Source organism: Thalassophryne amazonica, chromosome 9 (assembly GCF_902500255.1).
Source record: "Thalassophryne amazonica chromosome 9, fThaAma1.1, whole genome shotgun sequence".
NCBI lineage: Eukaryota > Metazoa > Chordata > Actinopteri > Batrachoidiformes > Batrachoididae > Thalassophryne > Thalassophryne amazonica.
In genome coordinates, this window is record NC_047111.1 from 91072482 (window position 1) to 91094085 (window position 21604).

A 21604-nucleotide genomic window follows, 5' to 3' on the forward strand; every position below is an offset into this window, starting at 1 on the left:
CTGCTGTGTTCCTGCATGCACAAAACTGTCGCAGCATGTATTTTTTAAATTTTTAATTAATTTTTTTCTTCACAGCAGCTGCGTGATGTGTAACCACATAGTGCAGGTGGTGGCACTGTTCCCGTGTGTGCAAACCATCGCACCGGCATCATGCACACCTGCCCGTCAGCGCAACATTTCACAGTTCGCTCATACGAGCTGCTTCGACAGGTGTCGCCCTGAGTTGTACATATTCACTCTATGTGTGAAGGGGCCTTTATGAAAACCCACTTCTAACACGAGTTTGACCTTGAAAATTTTTTCCAACATAAAAGTTTGTGGAGTTGGAAACTAGTGTTGGCGGACGCTTGTGGTCTACGAGCATGGTGCTTTTTAGAGGAGACTCAGTCACAAATTCAACAATTATAACAACAGTGGTTAAATTTCCTGCCCAATTCCACCCTCTTATTTCAACAATTATTAGACGAGTAGGCAAAATTACATAACCAGTAATGTCTCTCTCTCTCCCTCGCTGTCTGTCTTAGTAGATGATGACTACTCCAGGTTGGGGTTTGGTTGGGGTACAGGGGTGTGTTTGCACAAGTGGCTAGTAAAATAATTTCAAGCATAAAGTAATAATTAAAACAATGGTGGATGAAATTACAAAAAGAAAACCAACCACGAATGCAGCAATTCTAATAGTCATGGTTGAAATTGTACAGGAAACTTGAGCACTACTGTAATAGTTATTACAATAGTGGTCAGAAATACAAGGGAAATCCAACTAGTATTGCAACAAATTGTATTGCAATAATTGTACTGCAATAATTATTACAGAAATCTGCAAAATTGCACAGGAAATACAACCACTACTGTAATAATTCTTACAATAGTGGGAAAAACTGAATGGGAAACTTAATAATAGTGAGCAAAACTGTACGAGGTCTGTTAGAAAAGTATCGGACCTTTTCATTTTTTTTCAAAAACCATATGGATTTGAATCACGTGTGATTGCATCAGACAAGCTTGAGCCTTCATGTGCATGCGTGAGTTTTTTCACGCCTGTCGGTTGCATCATTCGCCTGTGAGCAAGCTTTGTGTGAGCAGTGGTCCACCCCTTTTGTCGGATTTTTATTGCAAATAAATGTCTGAACGATTTGGAGCTTTGCTGCATCAATTTTTTTCCAGAAACTGTGAGAGACCTCCAGGTGGACACCGTTCGGAAAATTAATATGGATTGTGATTGTGCATGAGCTGGACATGCCCCAACATGTCCTGGAAGGCTTCATCACGGCGTTGCTTTGCGCCATGCGGCTCCACTTCGATGCGCGGAACTCCTCCGCACGTCTGTCTTAATGTGCTGAAAAAGTGCTGATGTCCACGTCTTTTCACAATTCCTGTGCTAGTCAGACGACATACCGGATCAAGACAGCATCCAGTTTAGAAATGAATGGCACATTCCACTGTTACAGGAGTTTTTGTCATGGAAAGAGGAGCGGCTCCACCGCGACGCGCGGTGGAGCCACATGGCGCAAAGCAACGCCGTGATGAAGCCTTCCAGGACATGTTGGGGCATGTCCAGCTCATGCACAATCACAATCGGATAATCACACGACTGAAAAGCAACCGGAATCCGTCTGAAAGCCACCTGAAAGCCGTCCTGTGAGACCAACACCGAGGTGGTTTTGTGCCGCGTAATGAACGGCTCCGTGGCGCGTCCCTCCGCTTTTCTTTCCATGAAAAAAACTCCTGTAACAGTGGAATGTGCCGAAAAAGTTCTGATGTCCACTCCTTCTGCCTTTTTGTGAAAGTCAGACGAGGTCCCGGATCAACAAAGCCTTCACGTTGGAAATGATCTGGTTGTTTCAGCGGGGTCTGAGCATGTCGATCGGCGCTGGGAGCACGCCGCGCTCTCAGCAGTTGTGGGCCGTCCTTAAAGCGGCAGTAACACTCCTTAATCTGTATAATCCCCATAAAATCGTCCCTGTAAGCCATATTAATTTTCCGAACGGTGTCCACCTGGAGGTCTCTCACAGTTTCTGGAAAAAAAATTGATGCAGCAAAGCTCCAAATCGTTCAGACATTTATTTGCAATAAAAATCCGACGAGAGGGGTGGACCAGTGCTCACACAAAGCCTGCTCACAGGCGAATGACGCAACCGACAGGCGTGAAAAAACTCACACATGCGCACAAAGGTTCAAGCTTGGCTGACGCAATCACACGTGATTCAAATCCATATGGTTTTTGAAAAAAATAACAGACCTAACAGACCTCGTATAGGATCCGTAACCACTACTGTAATCGTTATTACTTAATTGTAAACATTATTTTATTTATTTAATCTTTATTTAACCAGGTTAGTCCCATTGAGATCGAGACCTCTTTTGGAAGGGTGACTTGGACAATTACAAAGTTTCCAGTTGACTTAACCTGCATGTCTTTAAATGTGGGAGGAAACCAGAGCACCGGAGGAAACCCACGCCAACACTTACAGAACATGCAAAAGCCACACAGAAACGCCAGAGGCGGGAATCGTTCCTATGACCTTCATGCTGTGAGGCAACAGTGCTAATCACTAATCCACCATGCTGCCCAATATTAAAATAGTGGGTATTACTACAATAGAGGTTGAGCTCCCCTACCAATTTTGCTCACTATTGTAATAATTACTAGGGAAATCAATTTTATCTGATGAATAGGTGCATTAATGACATTACTGTCATATATGACAATAGCAGCTGATTTAGCTTTGTATTTGCACCTACTATTGTAATAATTATTGCATTAGTAACATTATTACAACAGTGGGGGCAACACATCACCCTCTTGCCACTGTTGTAGCACTTAGGTCTTTGTTTTTTTTTTTTACACCATATAGTTAAGTTATGCAGTGGTTCTCTTCTTTCAAGCAGGTGTTGATTTCACACCTTACATTATGTCAATCAGTTCAGTCATGTAAGACAACACAAACATGGCCCAACAGGGCTGTTTGCTCTGTGCCATAAATTTCAGATAGTAAAATGTTACATTAATTATTCAGTGAGGTCTAATGCATGACAGTAGGAGGTTTGGGAAAGCAAACAAACAACAGACTGAGGCTGTGTCTGTCATCCATTTGTTGACAACAACATCCTAAACTAAAGATGAGACCCCCGGGTTAACCATGACAAGTTACAAAATTACAAATTAGTCTCATGAGTCAATGACAACATTGGCTGATATCATTGCAAGAAGATATATTTGTGTGTCTAAAATGCATGGAGACATTTCATCAACATTTAAGACTGATACTGTAGATTACAAACTAAATAAACAAGCAGTTAAAAATGCAGAAGCCAAAACACAGTACTGTGCAAAAGTTTGAGACACCATAGAATGTTGATGGAATTGTATTGTTTCATGTTTTTCTTCATTTGTGGTTCAACAGAATTTGGAATGCCAAAAGATAATCATTTTTAGGGAAAAAAATAGATAAAATTTTCCTTCCTTTGTTTGATTAAAGAAACTAATAAAGGGTCAAATAAATAAATAAAGAAACCCTTGATATTCCTTTATAGCTTTACTGCCTGGTATATGACAAAACAGACAGCTGTCGATGACCATTCACTCATCAAATAATTCTGACAACTTGAGATGATACAACCATATGTTCCTAAAAGACTTCCACATCATTTTATCACCTACTGTAAAATAAATTACACATTTTGAAATGTGAAACATGTTAATTTAATTAATTATACATATTAAAAATACAAATGAACAATTTTTAATTATTTTCATTTTATTATTCACTGTTGGCATTCTCACTAAAGTGCCCTAATTGACAAACCTCCCCCCCGCCAAAAAAACCCCCCAAACAAACAAAAAACAAAACAAACAAACAAAAAACAACAAACAAACCAACAAACCAGGATACTGGTTTTATCTGTCAAGCTTTGGCCTCATTAAAAAGTAATTGTTCCTGGCTGACCAACAACACTCGGACAAGGGCGCTGACAGAGAAAATATGCTTCGGAGTAATGCAATCAAACTCTGGGACAGGTGGGATTCTAAAAATAAAAGAAATCTGTTCTATGAAGGTGACTCAGGGTCTGAAACGAGGCAACTTTTTCCAGCAGCTAAAGAGAATAAACGTTTGCATGTGACATGGATAACTCTCAGAGGAAGGACGGGATTTATCGTGATGAGCAAAATGCTTCAGTGACCTCTGACCTCACCAACCGTCCAGACTCGGTCTTACAGAGTGAACTGATTGTGTTATTAGTACTTCAGCTGTATTTCTGATTGCAGTTATTCACAAGGAGAGTGTGGTTATTTATAATCAGTTTGACTGCTGCACATTTGGGACCATTTCAGGAACTATTCAGACATTTCACAGAGAGGGACCAGGAAGCACTCTTTGTACTGAACATTTTTTTCATGCAGTACTGCATGCAGCTTAGTGCATGTGTGGGTATTGTTTTCAGTTCTGTGTGTCTATCTGTGTGTGAACACAATAACCAAACTTGGACGATTCAAGGACAAAATTATTTTATTTTGAGAAAAATGGTTTTGTATGTTAAAGTGGCAGAATCAAGTTCAAAAATAGGCCTAAATGTTACATCTGGGGGCAAGTGACATCAAAATTTTGTCATCGAATTAAACCATTTTTATTAGTGAAAACTTTAAAAGTGGTGGCACAGTGGCTTAGTGGTTAACACTGTTGTTTCAGAGCAAGAATGTTCTGGGATCGCTTCCCGTCTGGTCGTTTTGTGTGGAGTTTACATGTTCTCCCCGTGTTCATGTGGGTTAGGTACAGGTGCTCCAGTTTCCTCCAACCTGCATGTCCCACTAAGGACATGCAGGTCGGGTGAACTGAAAACTTTAAATTGTCTGCAGGTGTTCATGTGTATGTTTGTCTTTCTGTATGTGGCCCTTCAGAAGACTGGCGTCCTGTCCAGGGTGTACCCCACCTCTCACCCAAAGACCGCTGGGATAGGCTACAACTCTCCTGTGACCATTAAATGGCGTAATGAAAATGAATAATCTTTAAAAGCAAAGCAGCAACAATTTGCCAAATGTTCATAGAAAATAGAAAACTACTTGTTAATGGAAAACATAACACCAAGCATATATATATATATATATATATATATATATATATATATATATATATATATATATATATATATATATATATATATATATATATATATATATATCGGGTGTCCCAAAAAATATGCAACATTTTATCAGCAAAGACAATGGTCAAAGCATATGTCTAGGAAATAAATTTATGGCTGGATTGAAAGCTGAAAGGTTGAAGTTTTTCATGCCAATGTCAATATTGGCCCTGCATTTTGTCAGTCTAGCATAAAGTCGCTGCACCTGTTTGACACTCTTGGTCTGGTGCCAAAACTCAATAATTTTTCTTCGCTATAGTATGGTTAATCTTGGCATTTTCCTGAGTCTTGCTTGCATCAACATAAACTTCAGGGTCTCTGCAAGTAAAAAAGAAACATAAGTGATTAGGTTTGTAGCATTTAAGGGTCAAACCGAGTGTTTTAAATGTTGCATATTTTTTGGACACTCTCTCTCTCTCTCTCTCTCTCTCTCTCTATATATATATATATATTATGGCTACCAAATGAATGCGTCAATTTAGATTTGTTAATTACAGCACCTGTATAATGAGGCAGTTTTTAAAATCCCAAAAAAATTTTGGGACATGTTTTGCATGGTTTAAGCATCAGCACGAGGCCAGAAATATATTAATATATATATTTTTAATAGTGCCAATGTGAAATAACACCATCAGCACATCCACAGCTCTTGGTTCAGCCTAAAGCTGAGAGCAATGTTGTCAGATGTTTCCTGCTACTCAGGTCCACATGGAAGTCAAAGAAAATACTTTTCTTACAAAAGAAACTTGCTTTAATTAGGGTTATCAATGTAACAGGGTGATGTTCTACTAGGTCCGCCCACGATCCAAAAAAGTGCAAAAACGGGATGAAATGTCTTAATCCGCCTTACCCGCTAACAGGCTGTATTGTAAAGTGCAGACCTGGCAACCCACCCAAAAACGAAACAAAGGAGTTTGAGCTGTTTAACCTTAAACAAAAACCACAACAAACGCTGTTTCAGCTTCAAGCTTTTACCCTAGTGGAGCACAATAAAACAAGTTTCAAGCCGTAGTCACTACGAATACCCCATTTAAAGACTTCAAAGATGATTGAAGCCGTTAAGACTTCGAGTTCGAAACGTTTTACAATCATGAACTCAGTACAACCACGGACTTCTTACAGGCTTAAAACAGTGTATAAATGTTTGAGTCATGATGTTTTTCATCCAGATTTGAATGTTCAATGAGCACATTTGAAAATGAAATGGTCTTGTATCAAATAAAATAATTATTAAAGGGGGCATATTACGTGAAATCACTTTACCTTTTTATGTTTGATATCGTGAAGAGCTGTAGATGTCATTTGCTCCCTATTTAAATAATCTTCACAGAATTTGAAGCATAGTGTGAATGCAACCAAACTTGCGGCAGTGGTGTCTGTTCAACAGTGGGTGCTGGAGCACTGTCCCCCTTCAAAATAACCAGAGAAGCACAAGTCTAAAACATGATAAATATGAATTAATAAAAAAGGTATTTTTATTCAATGCAAATTATTTTCTTTTGTCTTTTGGGTGCCAGAATTTATTCACATTTTATGTTAACTCCATGTGTACAAGGTCAACTGATGGATTTGTGGTTTGTCCTTTAGGTGGCATTGAAATCTGCATTGTGAACATCTTTAATATTTTTGAGCCACTGTATTTTCCTGATCAGATTCACCACAAGTGAGACTCCTGCAATTATTGTGCACGCTTATGTCAAAGGCAAAGAATAAAACATAGTCAACATGGAAGATTAACAAGACTCAGTGAAGATAGCAGATATTTCAGAAATTAAACATGCCAGTAAGTAGCATTGTTGGATGTTTAAATACTGGTGTGAAGAGAAATACATTTGTTAACTGCAAAAATACAGTATAAATTTGCTTTTGGCTGGTAGCTATGGTGGAACAGCAGAAAAAACTTCCAGCCTCCTGCTACCTTATGAGGCTATCTGAGGTTAAACTGGTATCCAGAAATAGATTTATGTTGTCAGAGATTAGTGAAATATTTGGAGTTAGCACTACTGTGTAATTCATTCATATACTTACAAGACCAGCCCAGTGTCACGCTTTTTCTGGTGCTCCCATTACGAAATGAGCCATATTTTCGTGACTCGGTTTATTTTACTATTTCTACTCATGTGCCTTCCACTAACATTTAACCCTAACCTAACCCTCTCCCTTCCCCTAACCATAAAAGAGTCCAAGACAATGGCTTCAAATGTCTTGTTTGTCCACAAATATTCAGTTTACTGAGAGAGTGGAGTAAAAAACTAAAAGAAAAGAAAAAAAAAAACAAACAAAATATTTACATTTAAGAAGCTGAAATCAAAAAATCTGGATAAAAAAGTGATACACTGATTTTAAAAAATAGTTGTCAGTTAATATAACAGTCATTTAATTATCAATTCATTGACTTCTACTCTACTTGTTTCCTGTTTTCCAAATCATGGTGTGCATAATAACTGAAGATAAGTGTGAATGGTGACATGCAATGTAGAGAAAAGGTGCAACTATTCAAAAATTTCATTGAAACTAGACAGTGCAACGTGAGTTTTACTATTGTATGAGGCCTGTCCTTTATGTTGTCAGTTTTAATTAAACTTCTCTGTCCTGGACAATGGAGTTGGCTAGCTAGATTTGCTATATGTTTTTCTGCTTTTGTTATTTTCTGTTTCAAATTTGTGAAACCGAAACATGGTGGCAAAAGATGGGTGTACCAAACTGTGTGATTTTTTAAAGCTAATTACAGGTGCGTCATAACCCCCTGCTGGCTGAAGGATGCATGGCTGTGACACAGTTTTTTCAGTACACCAGTTTAGCCATGAAAGCAGTCTTTTCGTCTACTAAGCTTACTTAGTGACTAATGTTGATAATGTTGGGACTAATGGATAATGTTGGATGACTAACCTTAGTCTACTCAGCAAGCTTAGCAGAATAAGGTTAGTCACCCAACATTATCCATCTAATCTCCATTTCACATCAATGGCCAAACTTGTAGAATAGCCGACTTACATTAGTCGATGATTTTTACGGTCATAACGGCCTTGCGAGTGCTGTTGCCAAGAAACACCTCCAATGCGCAACAGTTTTGTTTACTTGCAGGTTGGTCTGTCTGCTACAAACATGGCCAAGTCCGCTGCAGCAGAGGAAAAGTGCTCCCAACCTTGGCGTCCACCCGCTCCCGTCTCAAGTCTCTCCTTCCTTCCTCCTCCATCAAGTGGTGGTACATGATAGCCGCCTTTTTTGAGGTACGCCACTGAAGTTTTGTCAACTAAAATAAGATTAGCCTCCTCTGTACCAGGCTAAAAATTTTACTTGACTAATGCAAACCTTTAACTGACTAAGCGCTTTGTGCTACGACTAATGTCAAAAAATGTGTCATGTAAGTGAGTTTAGTTGACTAAACAAGATTAGACTGCTTTATGAGACTGGGGCCAGGAAAGCCCTAATGTGACTCATTTCAGCCTACATCAGTTCATGTAGCCACCAATGTGTCTTGTAAAATGAGGCTAAGTTGCTGTTGTTACAAATACATTCATGTTAATGTTTTTAGTTGAAAGCTAGTGTTGTATTGGTCTGTTATTTAAGTTTTGTGTTCCAACATTACTGACAATGTGGTTGTTGGTTGCCCTGAACACATAGTAACAAAAAATAAAATAAATAAAATAAGAAAGCAGTGCCTCCACTGAGAATTTTATTTAATTAATTTATTTTTAATCACAAGCCACAAATGCTGCAGAGGATAATTCTGGATAGTATTAAATAGTTCCTGATTTAGTTCTGAACTGTTGGTGCAAAATGAGCTTATACAAGTTGTTAATTGTATGTTTTACTGTCTGTGATGAAAACAGTGTAGAAGTGTTTCACAGAGTCACAGTCATAGCATGCACTGGTTTTGCATCTGCATGCTCGCGTTGGCAAGAAAAGCTGTGCGACAAAAGGACAAACAGCTGAGCTTGGGGTGAAGTCAGATGTGACATAAAGTCTGCGCTTCAGTACTCACTGTGATGCTGGGGCCAAACCCAGAACCAGGCTGGGGGCTAGCAGCGCTGATGTAGTTGCCCACAGCTGAATCCTGGCTGCTCGGTCCATACAGGTCAGCCACGGGCCCTGGACTGTTCGCACCGGGGAACCCTCCGGGCCTCGAGGGGTTGGTGCCTGCATGCAAACACAGCAGGGAGCACAGCTGCTCAGAAACACCAACAACCCACCACCGTCCTCAAAAGCAGAAAGGTCTCACGGGCCACACGGACACATTTAAAGAAAAGAACACATTACTGGATTCAAACGTCTGTCTCCAAGGACTTGCTTACAAGTAACAGCGGCTTAGTTTATAAAACTGCAGATTCATACTCCGCTTGAAATTGTTGGGCAAAAATGGTGCAAGATTCAGGTTTAGTATATGTGTTATGAAAAGTCAAGGGTGAATCCAGTATGATATTCTAAATATAGTCTACATGCTGTGTGTAATATGCATTACATTATAGAATCATGCACAACACAAAACAAGCACACTGCTGGAAATGCTAACATCATGCCAATACACTAAGAGCGTTGCAGTGTAAATGCTGCCATGCACAATGTGAGGGAGTACTTAGAAAACATTGGCTGCTGAATAGGAAGAATAACACAGTATTAGTTCAAGCAGAGATTAATTTATTGAAAGATTTTGATTTTGCTTGCACCCATTTGACATTTTTGGGGTTGAGTTCTGCTCGTCTCAATGCTTCCAATATGTCATACAAAACCAGCAAAAATCTACAAAAAAAGTCAATACGGCTGGAAACACTGTCAACTCCCTGTTTTAGTGTTTATGTCTGCTGGGAAAAAAAAATCGACATAAAAAAGGTATGTGAGACAAGAGAAGGAGCCATAAAGGGGAAATATAAAAGCTTGACCCAAGTTCATGTGCTGGTCCAAACTCGAGAGATGAAAAAGAAATACTGTGCATGACTTACCACCTTTGTTCTGTGAGTAAGAGCAACTCAGACTCATAAAATGTCCTTTGAAAATCCAGGTGCCAACTAAAGGCCGAGAGACACGAGAGAGGCCGAGACACGAGAGAACAAGGAAAAAAAAAAAAAACTGAGTCGCGGACAAAGAAAAGCGTAGTGATCTCTTCACAGCAATCTCTGCTGACAGTTTTGCATAACCCTGTCTTACCCTGATCCTGATTCAAAACTGATAAAAAAATATGCAATTGGCACAAAGTAAAAAAAAAAAAAAATAATAATTGCAAAAGCTTTTTGTGGAATACCTGTTGTAAAATACAGCATAATCTCATTTTATTTTTAAACATGGAAAACTAACAGCATCACTTGGCTCTACGGGAAACGTACTCATCTACTGGCCGCGTGTTAACAGTTATCTGTTATAAAGAGATGAAAAACATACTTTTGATGTCCATGTGTAGAATTCCAGAGAAATAAAGTCTTTTCACGGAACACAAACAGTGTCAACTGTTTAACTAGAGCGTCTTTAAACAGTGAGCAGCTGGCACGCTTATCTTGTCTGCACAGCCCCCAGCAGGCCGGCTTATTATATAATTAAGTTTTTTTTTTTCTCAGATGAAATGGCAATCCTCAGTTCGTCAGCCTGCTGATTTCTTTAAAAAAAAATATTATTACCAGAATGTGGCTCAAGAGTGTTTTTTTCACTAGTTTAGCCTTTAGCTTTCAAAGCAAAAATGCTCCCACATGGAAATTAAGTTAGATTAGCCCTTTACTCAGAATTGCATGCACTGTGATATAGCAAGTCTGAATAGAGACATTAATATGTTCACACTAATGTTGTTTACATCCTATCGTGCATTTATTTTAAAGCTATGTCATGTCAGTGCCACTTTTAAATTGGTCTCAGAAAGTCCATCCTATATTCTACCTGTACTATGCTTTCTCGTGTCAGTGTCACTGCAGCTTCGACGAGACAGCAACTTGCTAATTAAGCAAACGGTCATTGGGTTCAATTCCCAAACCCAAACTCTTTAAGGTTCAACCCCACAAAAATGAGGAGTAACAAAAATACTTTCTTTTTGTTTTTCTTCTGTAGCGCATGATCTGTAGTGCACAATCTATTGTGCATAGCACAAGTGCATTTTGGGTACATACAACTCCACTTTGCTATTTGAAGTGTGCATAATCTGACCTCAAAATCGGGCACAGGGTGAAAATAGGTTGTATTTAATCCCCTAATCAGTACGGGCCATGTTTTGGGCATAACATGAAATAAACCAATCACAGTGCCTCCTGTTGTCCCCTTTAAGAGAAAAATCACCAGTTTTTTTTTGTGGCCAATCACTTTCTTCCTCCTCACTGCAGAAATCCACCAGAAACGCATCTGAGGAGGCCTCATTTTCAGACCAACACATCAACACATGATTCTATTCAGACATGGGCACGAGGCGTGCCCCATGAAACTTCAACTGTGTCAGATGTAGACCTGGAAGGATACTTATGCTACGCTGTGTGGAAGATAGGGCCCAATCCTATGGTACATGTTTTTGAAAGGAAAAACAAACAAACAAAAAACAGTGCAGAGAAAAATCACTAAGTTCAGAGTGACAACTATGTGCAAAGTACTCTGAAAGAAAGTGCTGAATTCTTGTCTAATGCCTCATTCGAGAGTGAATACTGTGCACAGTATTGACTTCCAAAACAGCTCATTTTATATTGATAGAGACTTATTTTAAGGCAGAGTCGAACTCGAGCTTTGCTGACCCATTCAGGATTTGAAAATGGGCCCTAAGGTGTGACAAATGGGTGCTTTACCAAACTCAAAGAACATTTTCGGTCTAATTATCCACCCAACAACCTTCCTGCTCTTATATCCACTATAATGAGCTCAAGACAACATGATACAAGTAGGTCTTCAGGCCATTACTGTGTGCATGCGGCTCTGCTGCTGGTCTATTCTTCAGCCTGCACAAACCATCAGAAGTCATCACTGCTTCAACATGTGGTATTGTGTGGTGGACACAACAAGTCAACGAGATTAACAACTTCAGGTTTTTTTTGTGGTTTTATTTCTTAAAACAATTGCAAAGTGGAGCATTAGAGATAGTGCTAAAAATACACAAACCTCCACAAACTCATATCTTGTTAAAAACACATTAATCAGCAACAACAGTACACAGACATGAAAACATCTGAACATTAATGTGTCCTCACCGACAAACTGAAAACAACCCAACAGCAGCGTGAAAAACCTCCTCTCACCTTATACAAATGAAAACCGGTTGGGGATCAGAGATTCCCCACCAAAATGCCCCATCTAACAAATCTTAAAAAAATATTTCAGAATTTCCTGGCTCCTACACTTTATTCATAGGTCAGATGTAGGAGCATGGGTTGGGGCAGCATATGACAGCATCCACCACACCATGGAACCGCCTACATTCCTGGATGGCATCCACCAAGGCAGACAACCAGTCCCTTCCCACCTCTTGAAAGTAAACATCCAACTGCACTATGACTTTCTGCAGCAGTCAGTTTCTTCAACACCGAGGCACCTGAACGCTGGGTCGTGCACAGAGAAACGCTCCTTATTGCCAAAATGCCGTAGCTGTTGCTCTTCATCTGTCTCCCTAAGTAACTGCTCGTTTGACACAAGGTCAATCCAGAAGTACTCAAGCATCCTTTGAAGAGACCTAGTTATTAAAGACATCAAGTTGTCACCTTAGGTTACTGGTTAACTTCCATGTCTCACAAACATACAGTAAGACAAGAAAGACTGAGACCCTAAAGACTTGGACCTTCGTTCCCCTGCAGAGACACCAGCATCACCAAACACATCTGTCTAGAAAGCTGTTTAATCATATTCACCCCAACATTTTAAGCTATCTATTCTTAAACAGTCCCAACATTTTCATCAACTTAGCATTTTGAGTAATCTGGTGAACAGCCCAACCAATAGATAAGCAAAAGACATGAGTATATGTGTAAGTGTCATGTTTTATTTGTAAAGATTTCCATCTGCTCTTAAATACAGTGTGAACTTCTAATATTTTCATTAATTACATGCACATTTTGAAATTCTAGTGTGCATTTTAGTTGTCAGTGCAATTTCCTCTCTGGTTTGAGAAAGCGACAATGAAATAAGGCAAGTGAGAGAAATAAAAGAAAGCAGAGGCACACGCCATGAAAATACAGTCATGTGGTCCAGCAATGATTGCATTATATGAATTGCTGTGAGAATAATTTCACACTTAAGCTTTTAACATTTTGATTTTCCATATAGACTTTGACATACTAAGAGAAGCAATCACTCCCACACTTAATGTAGCTTATAAGGACTTCCCAAAACATTACTATGACTCTCTCACTTACTCGCTCATTTGCTGTTACGATTTAAGTAAACCTGAGCTCTGGTGGAAAGGCCGGGGTACTCTCCGACATCATCAGTAAGTATTTTCTTCACATGCAAATGAAGGATTACTGTATATTCTGTACGTGTGGGCCCCTCAAGTGCAAGCAAGGGCGTGAATGTAACTTCACAAAGAAATAGAAAATATAAAAATTTAAAAAAGGAGGAAAAACCATGCAATGCTATCTTTTCCAGCAAAACTTGTGTATTTTTTTTTGAAGGGGAAGGAAGTTTTTTCTTTGTGTAAAAAAAGGAAGAGAAAATGTTAAAAAAAAAAAAAAAAAATTAGACCACCTGCATGGAAGAATGTCATGAATGAAACTGAAAAATCCAAACTGTGGATGAGGTAGATTATACAAACCTGGGTTCTTAAACTGATCCGGGCTGTGTAGGTGCTGGAGGGGGGAGTTGCAGGCAGAGGTGGCATGCTCACTGTGCAGCATCTGAGCCGCTTGGGGCCCCAGGGAGCCATAGTCAGCAAAGGAGCAGGGCCCCCCCCGCTGGTCACTGGGCGCAGAGTAAAACCCGTAATCGGGGAGGCCTGGGAGATACAGTATAGGGTGGGAAGGGGAGGAGGAGGGGACTCCATCATTGGGGAAATCAACTTTTTCACCTTTAAAGTCAACGTCCAGATTGTTGATCAAAGCTTGGTGGTGCATCACACCATTTTTAGTTGACATCCTTGGCCATTTGTACAATTAACAAGCATTGCCAGGCAGTAGTTCCTATGACGAGTTTCAGTACTCTAACTTAGCCATTACAAATACAAGAGGCCAGCCAGAACTGTAATGTAGGCATGGGCTGGTTTCTAGATTCACGTATACTACTGTTTGAAAGTGGCACACTTCTAAACCTGTTCATACTGTTCCAACAGTATGTACTCCTTGGCACCGTTTGCTCAGCTAAAAGTTGTGTGCTATGGCTGAAGCAGAAAGGAAATACTACATCAAAAAAAGACAGCGATGGCTTAGAGGAGGAAGGCCACGTAAAAAACTAAACAAAACATGCTTTTAAAGAGTGGCTGCAAGAGGAGGCAATATATCAAACATGACTGTGTAACTATGGGAACACCACTCATAGCTGTTAGTCAAATTCAAACAACAACGTAATTTTGAAACTCAGGGATAATAAAGGGATTTATATTGCTATGTTGGTGAAATAAATACTCGTAGCTAGTTATTGAGGAAGATAACATAATTTTTTGTTACCCTCCCAACTCATTCTACTGTATTTCAAAGCAAAATGCTCAAGGTGCAGCAAACTGTTAAACAAAATGCAGCACGCAACCTGAAGCATGAAACATTTCTCCAACCCATTGGTGGAAAATTACTGATATGTGACATCTAAAAAAAATTAGGATTTTATTTTTATAATGAATGATGTGCTGACTGGTGCTTTAGTGTGAATTAATTCAGGCAAACCTCACTGGTTAATTCAGAGACAATGTATTCATTACCGAAAAAATAAAAAAAACAACAATGATGGTTTTCATTAAAGTCATAAACTGTGGCCTTGAGGAGAGATTGAGAGGAAAGAGAGGAAGAGAAAGAAGGAGCAGAAAAGAGAGAGAATGTGCACATCAAGACTGAAATGTGTCTATGGAGGTTTGGAGTACTACTACTATGTACTGCTATATTTTTACCTCCAGTTATCACACCTTCACACTGTCATACCGGCCCATGCCTACCGCATTGTTACTGTTGTAATACTGGGCAGAAATGGAGATAATGTGCTGTTACAAATAGGCTGATACAGCTTCACATTAACTTTGTCCAACAACACATGGCAAAAAATAAAACTAAACAAAATCAGGCCACTCCAAATATCCCTCTGCAGTACATGAGTTTAAATTTTCTCAACTGTTAATAATGTCAATAAAATGATGAAATAGGATGTTACTGATGACACGTGGGTGTGGGGGACAATCCACGTTGGATTTTACTGAAACAATATTATCAAAAGTTTATTTTCATTATTATTATTATTGATATAAGACCAAATGAAAGTTAATATCTGGCCAAACTGACACACTTCAGACACACACACACAAACACTTGGCTCTTGCCACAAGAAACCAAGAGGAAGGCAGGAGTCATTTTTTGCTTGATCGTATTCTTGAAAACCTGCTCATCTTATACTTCAGTTACATCATTTTGTTGTCGAGTTTTGATAAGCTTACACCTTCAGAGTTGTATTGTTATGCTTTATATCCTCCCCATGTCAATTGGGGAAGCTCCTGTTTTTAATTTAATGTACAGTAACATTCAGTCATTTCCCAAAGTCCCAAAGTCAAGGTGCAATTTCCCACCGGATGGTAACAACTCAACTTGCTGTTAACACCAGGTGCTACATTTCTACTGTCGATTATAGAACCTCAACACATCATACTGACGTGTTGTCATCTTTTGGTATTGTATAAAATTGATATATATATATATGACAAAGGTAACTCCAGACTGTCTTTGATCATCCTGGAACTGATCAATGGGTGAGCCTTTGCCATTCTGGTTATTCTTCTATCCATTTTGATGGTTGTTTTCCATTTTCTTCCATGCGTCTCTGATTTTTTTGTCCATTTTAAAGCATTGGACATCATTGTAGATGAACAGCCTATAATTCTTTGCACCTGTGTATACGTTTTCCCCTCTCCAATCAACTTTTTAATCAAACTACGCTGTTCTTCTGAACAATGTCTTGAACGGCCCATTTTCCTCAGGCTTTCAAAGAGAAAAGCATGTTCAACAGGTGCTGGTTTCATGCTTAAATAGGGGACACCTGATTCACACCTGTTTGTTCCACAAAACTGAAGAACTCACTGACTGAATGCCACACTACTATTATTGTGAACACCCCCTTTTCTACTTTTTTTTTTACTAATAGTCCAATTTCATAGCCTTAAGAGTGTGCATATCATGAATGCTTGGTCTTGTTGGATTTGTGAGAATCTACTTAATCTATTGGTACCTTGTTTCCCATGTAACAATAAGAGATATACTCAAAACCTGGATTAATCTTTTTAGTCACATAGCACTACTATTATTCTGAACACTACTGTGTGTGTGTGTGTGTATGTATATATATATATACACACACACACATAGGTGAATGTAAAACTGAAAAAGGTGGGTAACTCAAGTTGAGTAGGTACCATGCAGTGGAAAAGCATAATTACAGATGCTGTAGACCAAACCATTAGCACGCATATTTGCATTTGTTCAAAGGCCAACAGTCAAGTAAATAAAATGATCTTGATATCTGTTATCTATCATCAGTGTCAATGAATGACAACAGCAAGTCAAGAGGACATGAAGTATGTTATTTCACTGAACAGTCTGTGAACCTTTTAGCACCTAATTTGAAGAAAATTAGGTTGTTAAAATTGAGTAAATGAACAACAGAGTGGGAATTCCTGCTGATTTTGCATTAGTTCAATTGGACCTCTCCAAGTGAACCTTTGCAGCTCCCAATAAGCTCACAGGCCACCCCATGGGTAAATGTTACTAAGTAAAGGTGCCTTGACACTTGCATCAATTTGATCCGCACACGGGTACGCAATCTGCCGTGCCGGAGAGTAAACTCATCGCAAACTTCTTGTAAACCACTGGAAAACACTGTAAACTGTGCACGGCTTCGTGCAAGTGCACAAAGAAAATTTTGAAATGTTCAAAACCTCTGGCACGCATTAATATTGTGAAGTTCATGTGAACATTGCGCAGACAATTCAAAAACACTGGGTGTCACTGCAAGTAAGTGCGTCAGTGCAGCGCATCACAGCGCAGCTCATCTGAACGATTATGATGAGATGTTAAATCTATTTAAACATAATTTTACAAATAGTCATAAGAAGGAATGAAAATGCAACTGTTTAACCAAGCCATTACAATATAAATATATAAAACATTTTAGAGGATTCCAAATGCGTTGTCCATGCCATGAAGCGCACGAGAGAGAGAGAGAGAAAAACAGCTGCAGCTGTAGAAAATTCCTCTGTGATTCTGGAAGCGTTTAGAGGTTTTTAATCAGTCAAACTCTGAGAGCAAATGATTAATCCACTACAAAATATTTATTTTATATAACGCAGCGTCCAGTGGCACAAAGTGTAGCATGCAGCGGGACACAGCCGGTCACACTGGCACAATGAATTGTGCGGAAGCGTGGGGGTTAAATGCTTACAAGTGTCAAGATGCCTTAAGAAGAATATATCCAAATAATTTAAAGACAGAACAAAGACACATGTCTCTTATTTTCTTGTTGTCACTGAGGAATCAGATGATATTGAAGAATTATGAAATCACGGGCCAATACTTTTCTCATTTCAGTTTTTCTGTGGAATACCTGAAGGAAGCTTCAGTCATTTAAATGAAAATATACACAATGCAAAACAATCAATAATTAATTTAAAGCCTCTTCTTGGACCAATAGCAACACAATAAAAGGGTTTTATGTGTGATATTTCTCTGAATGAGGTACACAGATATTTATGTTTATTGATGTCAGGCATTCAGGGCTGCACTAAGTACTCTAAGCACGTCTAAAATTGGCCTCTTGGAATGATTCTCTCTTTGACACAGATGGCGGATTATCAACAGTTTAGAAAATGTCATTTAGCAATAAATCGTACTGACATTTATTGCTTGTCCTCTTAATCTGAGACAAGCTGCTCATATAAAGAGTGCAATTAAAAGAGACGACTCCTTCGTACATCTCTTTGATAACAGAGTTAATCTACTGGGGGGGGGGGGGGGGTGCTGAGATTGGTGGCACCGGCTTTTTCCATGGTGGGTTCCCCTGCTGTGTATTTGTTCTTTTATTTGGGACCTGGAGCGAATAGTCATTCATAGCCACTTTACCTCAACCATTCAGAGTGAGACAGTCCACTTCTGCCAAATGGAATGTAAGCATCAGCCGTGCTTCTCCGCCAATGCTTTTTAGCACTCTGATCTCACCACTTGTGGGCTGTCTGCCCACTCATCAAATTATAGGCTCTAAATACGGCAGCCTTCCCACGTACGTCACATAATGCCTGACACATTGAACAAAGCTCAAGAACCAATCATTCCATTTACTTCACTTAGACAAATGTCACAGAAAATGGATTGGCCTTGCTAATGAGGAAAACTGAATCAATGGAATAATTATAATGGGAAAAAACATCTGATAATAGCACAGACCATGCTATTGGAATTTATGATGAAATATATCAAGTTTGGAATAGTGAAGCCTAAATCTGACAAAGTTTTCTTAAAATATAATGTCTGATAAAGTTTTCCTTAAATACCACTCAAACTTCTAAAAATAAACCATGTCAATGTCAATCATAACGTGATAAAAGATCAAGTATTGTCATCTCTGTAAAAATGCAATTGTTCAAAAATGGATTACCTGTGGAAGAAAAGCCCAATTTTAATGTACTTTAATACTTTTTTTTTACACCAGCAGAACCTTTTCCTATCCAAAATTCATCAAAACTTGCCACTTGAAGGTAAAATTCTGTCTTTATATTATATATTTATTTTTATTTTTTTTTTTATACATGGAGAATGTAAATAAAAACAAAACAAACACCCCCCCCCCCCCAACCATACCACAATCAAAACAATTAGAAGAGTGTCATGTGTAAAGGCCCCCTGACACTTGCACAACTTTGATCCGTGCACTTGCACACACTCTGTCATGCAGGAAACCCATTGTAAACCGCTGCAAACTGTGCGCAGCTTCATGCATGTGTGCAAAGAAAATTTTTAAATGTTCAAAATCTCCCTCACGCATTAATTACATGAACTTCAAGTGAACATTGCGCAAACAAGTCAAAAGCACTGTGTGAGTGCGAGTGATTGCATCAGCGCACCGCATCAGAGCGCAGCTCATCTGAACAATTATAACGAGATGTTAAATCTATCATAAACATAATTTTACAGCTACTCATAAGAATTAAAGAACATACAGCTGTTTGACCAAGCAATTACAATATAAACATTCCAAATTCTTACCTTGTTCCAATGCGTTCTCCACGTGATTAAGCGTGTGCGTGCGAGAGAGAAAAGCGGCAGCTGGAATAGTCCTCTGTGATTCTGGAAGCGATTAGAGGTGTTTTCAACAGCCAACTCAGAGAGAAAATGATTAATCCACTACGAAATAATTATTTTATATACGCAGCGTCCAGTGCACAACCCATGGTATCCAGCGGAACAAAGCACCACATTCAGCTGGGAAAACAACGGGTGGGATCGTCAAGACGAAGTGTGTGCAAGTGCGCGGATCAAGTCGTGCAAGCGTCAGTAGCCACTACGCACACTCCAATAAAGAGCCATAACAATAGTAAACAATGTAGGATACAGAAAACACACTGACTTGTTGTTTTAAAGCCATCCACTCTGAAATGTATGGACTGGTAAAATAAAACGCTGCACAAAAAATGTTCAAAGCAAGTATTAAACTACTTCCAAACAATATACCAGAAATGTTTATAGAAAGTGTTCCTTTCTCTTAGCTTCATAGTGCAGTAGAGTAGAGAAGAATTGTCTTCCAACAAAACAGATCAAACCTCACTGAAGTGCCTTCTGGCAAATTGTAGCTGAATTTTCAAGTTTTTCATTTTTTTTTTTTTTAAATAAAATCCTTCTCTGTACCACTTCATCATGAAGCTGTATAACTGGTGATGCAAAATAAACCAAACTTGCACTATGTGTAATGTATCCAGTCGCAGCCACAGAAGCCTATAACTTGCTCAGGGTTGTCTGGGTGTGCTGGTGTCTTTCCTCACTCGTCTCCTTCTTGCACAGTCCCTTAGTTTTGGAGAAATATCTGCTCTACACAGACAATCCTGCCCAGTGTACCCTGCCTCATGCCCTGTGACTGCTGGGATAGGCTCCCCCCCATGACGCTTAATTATAGTAAGTGGGTAGAGAAAATGCATGGATGGATGGACTTGACAGACATAAATGGTGATCCAAATACATTGTGGGAGTTCCTCCCCAACCAGACCATGACAGTTTGTGAGGATTGTACTGGATCCCCTAGTGTCCATAGGAGGAGGTGCTTGATATCTGAGGACGCTAAGTATCATCCAGAGGTGTTGCAGTACTTGATGGAAATCTTAGGCTGTACAGGGAGCTAAAAAAAGCAGGCTATGATGACCCTGAGAATGGACATGGAGGTGTGATCAGGTGACAAACCATCTGTGGTTTTATGATCCTCGACCTGCTTACAAAGCACTTTGTTCCTCCAAACCTACACCTCATCCCACTGCAGTTATGGCAGAGGATGGTTCAGTTCTTACAGTTGCTGCTATACTGTCACGGTGGGCTGCCTACTTTGAGCTGTGTATAAGCCTGAGCATGCTGCTGGTATGTTAGACATTACTGGTGCCAGGGTTTTTGCAGCTGATTCTCCAGTTGTCTGTGAAACACCAAATCTCGCTGAGATTGCAAAGGCCATGAAAGTGCTAAGGGCAAGGAAAGCATCAGGGATCTGTGACATTTGAGCGGAGCTCCTCCAGGCAGGTGGAGATGCTGTTCTCCTGGCATCACAACCAATATTTGTTTCAATCTGGGAGACGGGTATCATCTCTACAGATTGGAAGACAGGATTTGTTGTCCCAGTCTGGAAAGGAAAGGGTGATTGTATGTACTGGAACAATTATAAGGGTATCTCTGTGCTGGGGAAGGTGCCTGCAAGGATTATTCTTCATAGGATTCAGTTCCAGCTACTCAGCAACCGGAACAGTCTGGCTACATGGCCTGTGAGTACTCATAGAATGCAAGTGCGAACATTGGCAGTGCTTTTTTGCAGCCTATGTTGATTTTTGCAGGAACGTTTTGAGTCAGTTGACTGGAGTGCTTTCTGTGACGTCCCGAGAATTTGTGGGATCCCCAAGAAGTTACTAAACATCATGGCCAGACTATACACAGATACTGTGAGTGCTGTGCGTAGCGGAGGATAAAGACTCAGTGTTTCCCAGTGATAACTGTTGTTTGCCAAGGGTGTGTTCTGGCTCCTACACTGTTCAATGCTTGGATGGACTGGTTGTTGGGTATGGTTGTGGAAACCAGTGACTTGGGTGGTTTTGTTGGCAAGGAAAGGTTTACTGACCTTGACTTCGAAGACAATGCTGTGATCT

At 39.5% G+C, this 21604-nt stretch overlaps 1 protein-coding gene across 6 annotated transcripts in view; it reads right to left on the reverse strand.

Moving 5' to 3' along the window:
• msi2b (musashi RNA-binding protein 2b) overlaps positions 1–21604 on the reverse strand; it is a 965373-nt gene that overhangs the window by 13434 nt on the left and 930335 nt on the right. For 4 of the 6 annotated variants that reach the window (XM_034178760.1, XM_034178763.1, XM_034178761.1 and 1 more), the window contains exons 12-13: positions 13847–14026; positions 9128–9282 (exon numbers count right to left, since the gene is read on the reverse strand). In XM_034178760.1, the coding sequence (XP_034034651.1) occupies positions 9128–9282; positions 13847–14026 (335 nt within the window). The remainder of the gene's footprint in view (positions 1–9127; positions 9283–13846; positions 14027–21604) is intronic. The other 2 variants (XM_034178765.1, XM_034178764.1) reach the window with 1 other exon arrangement.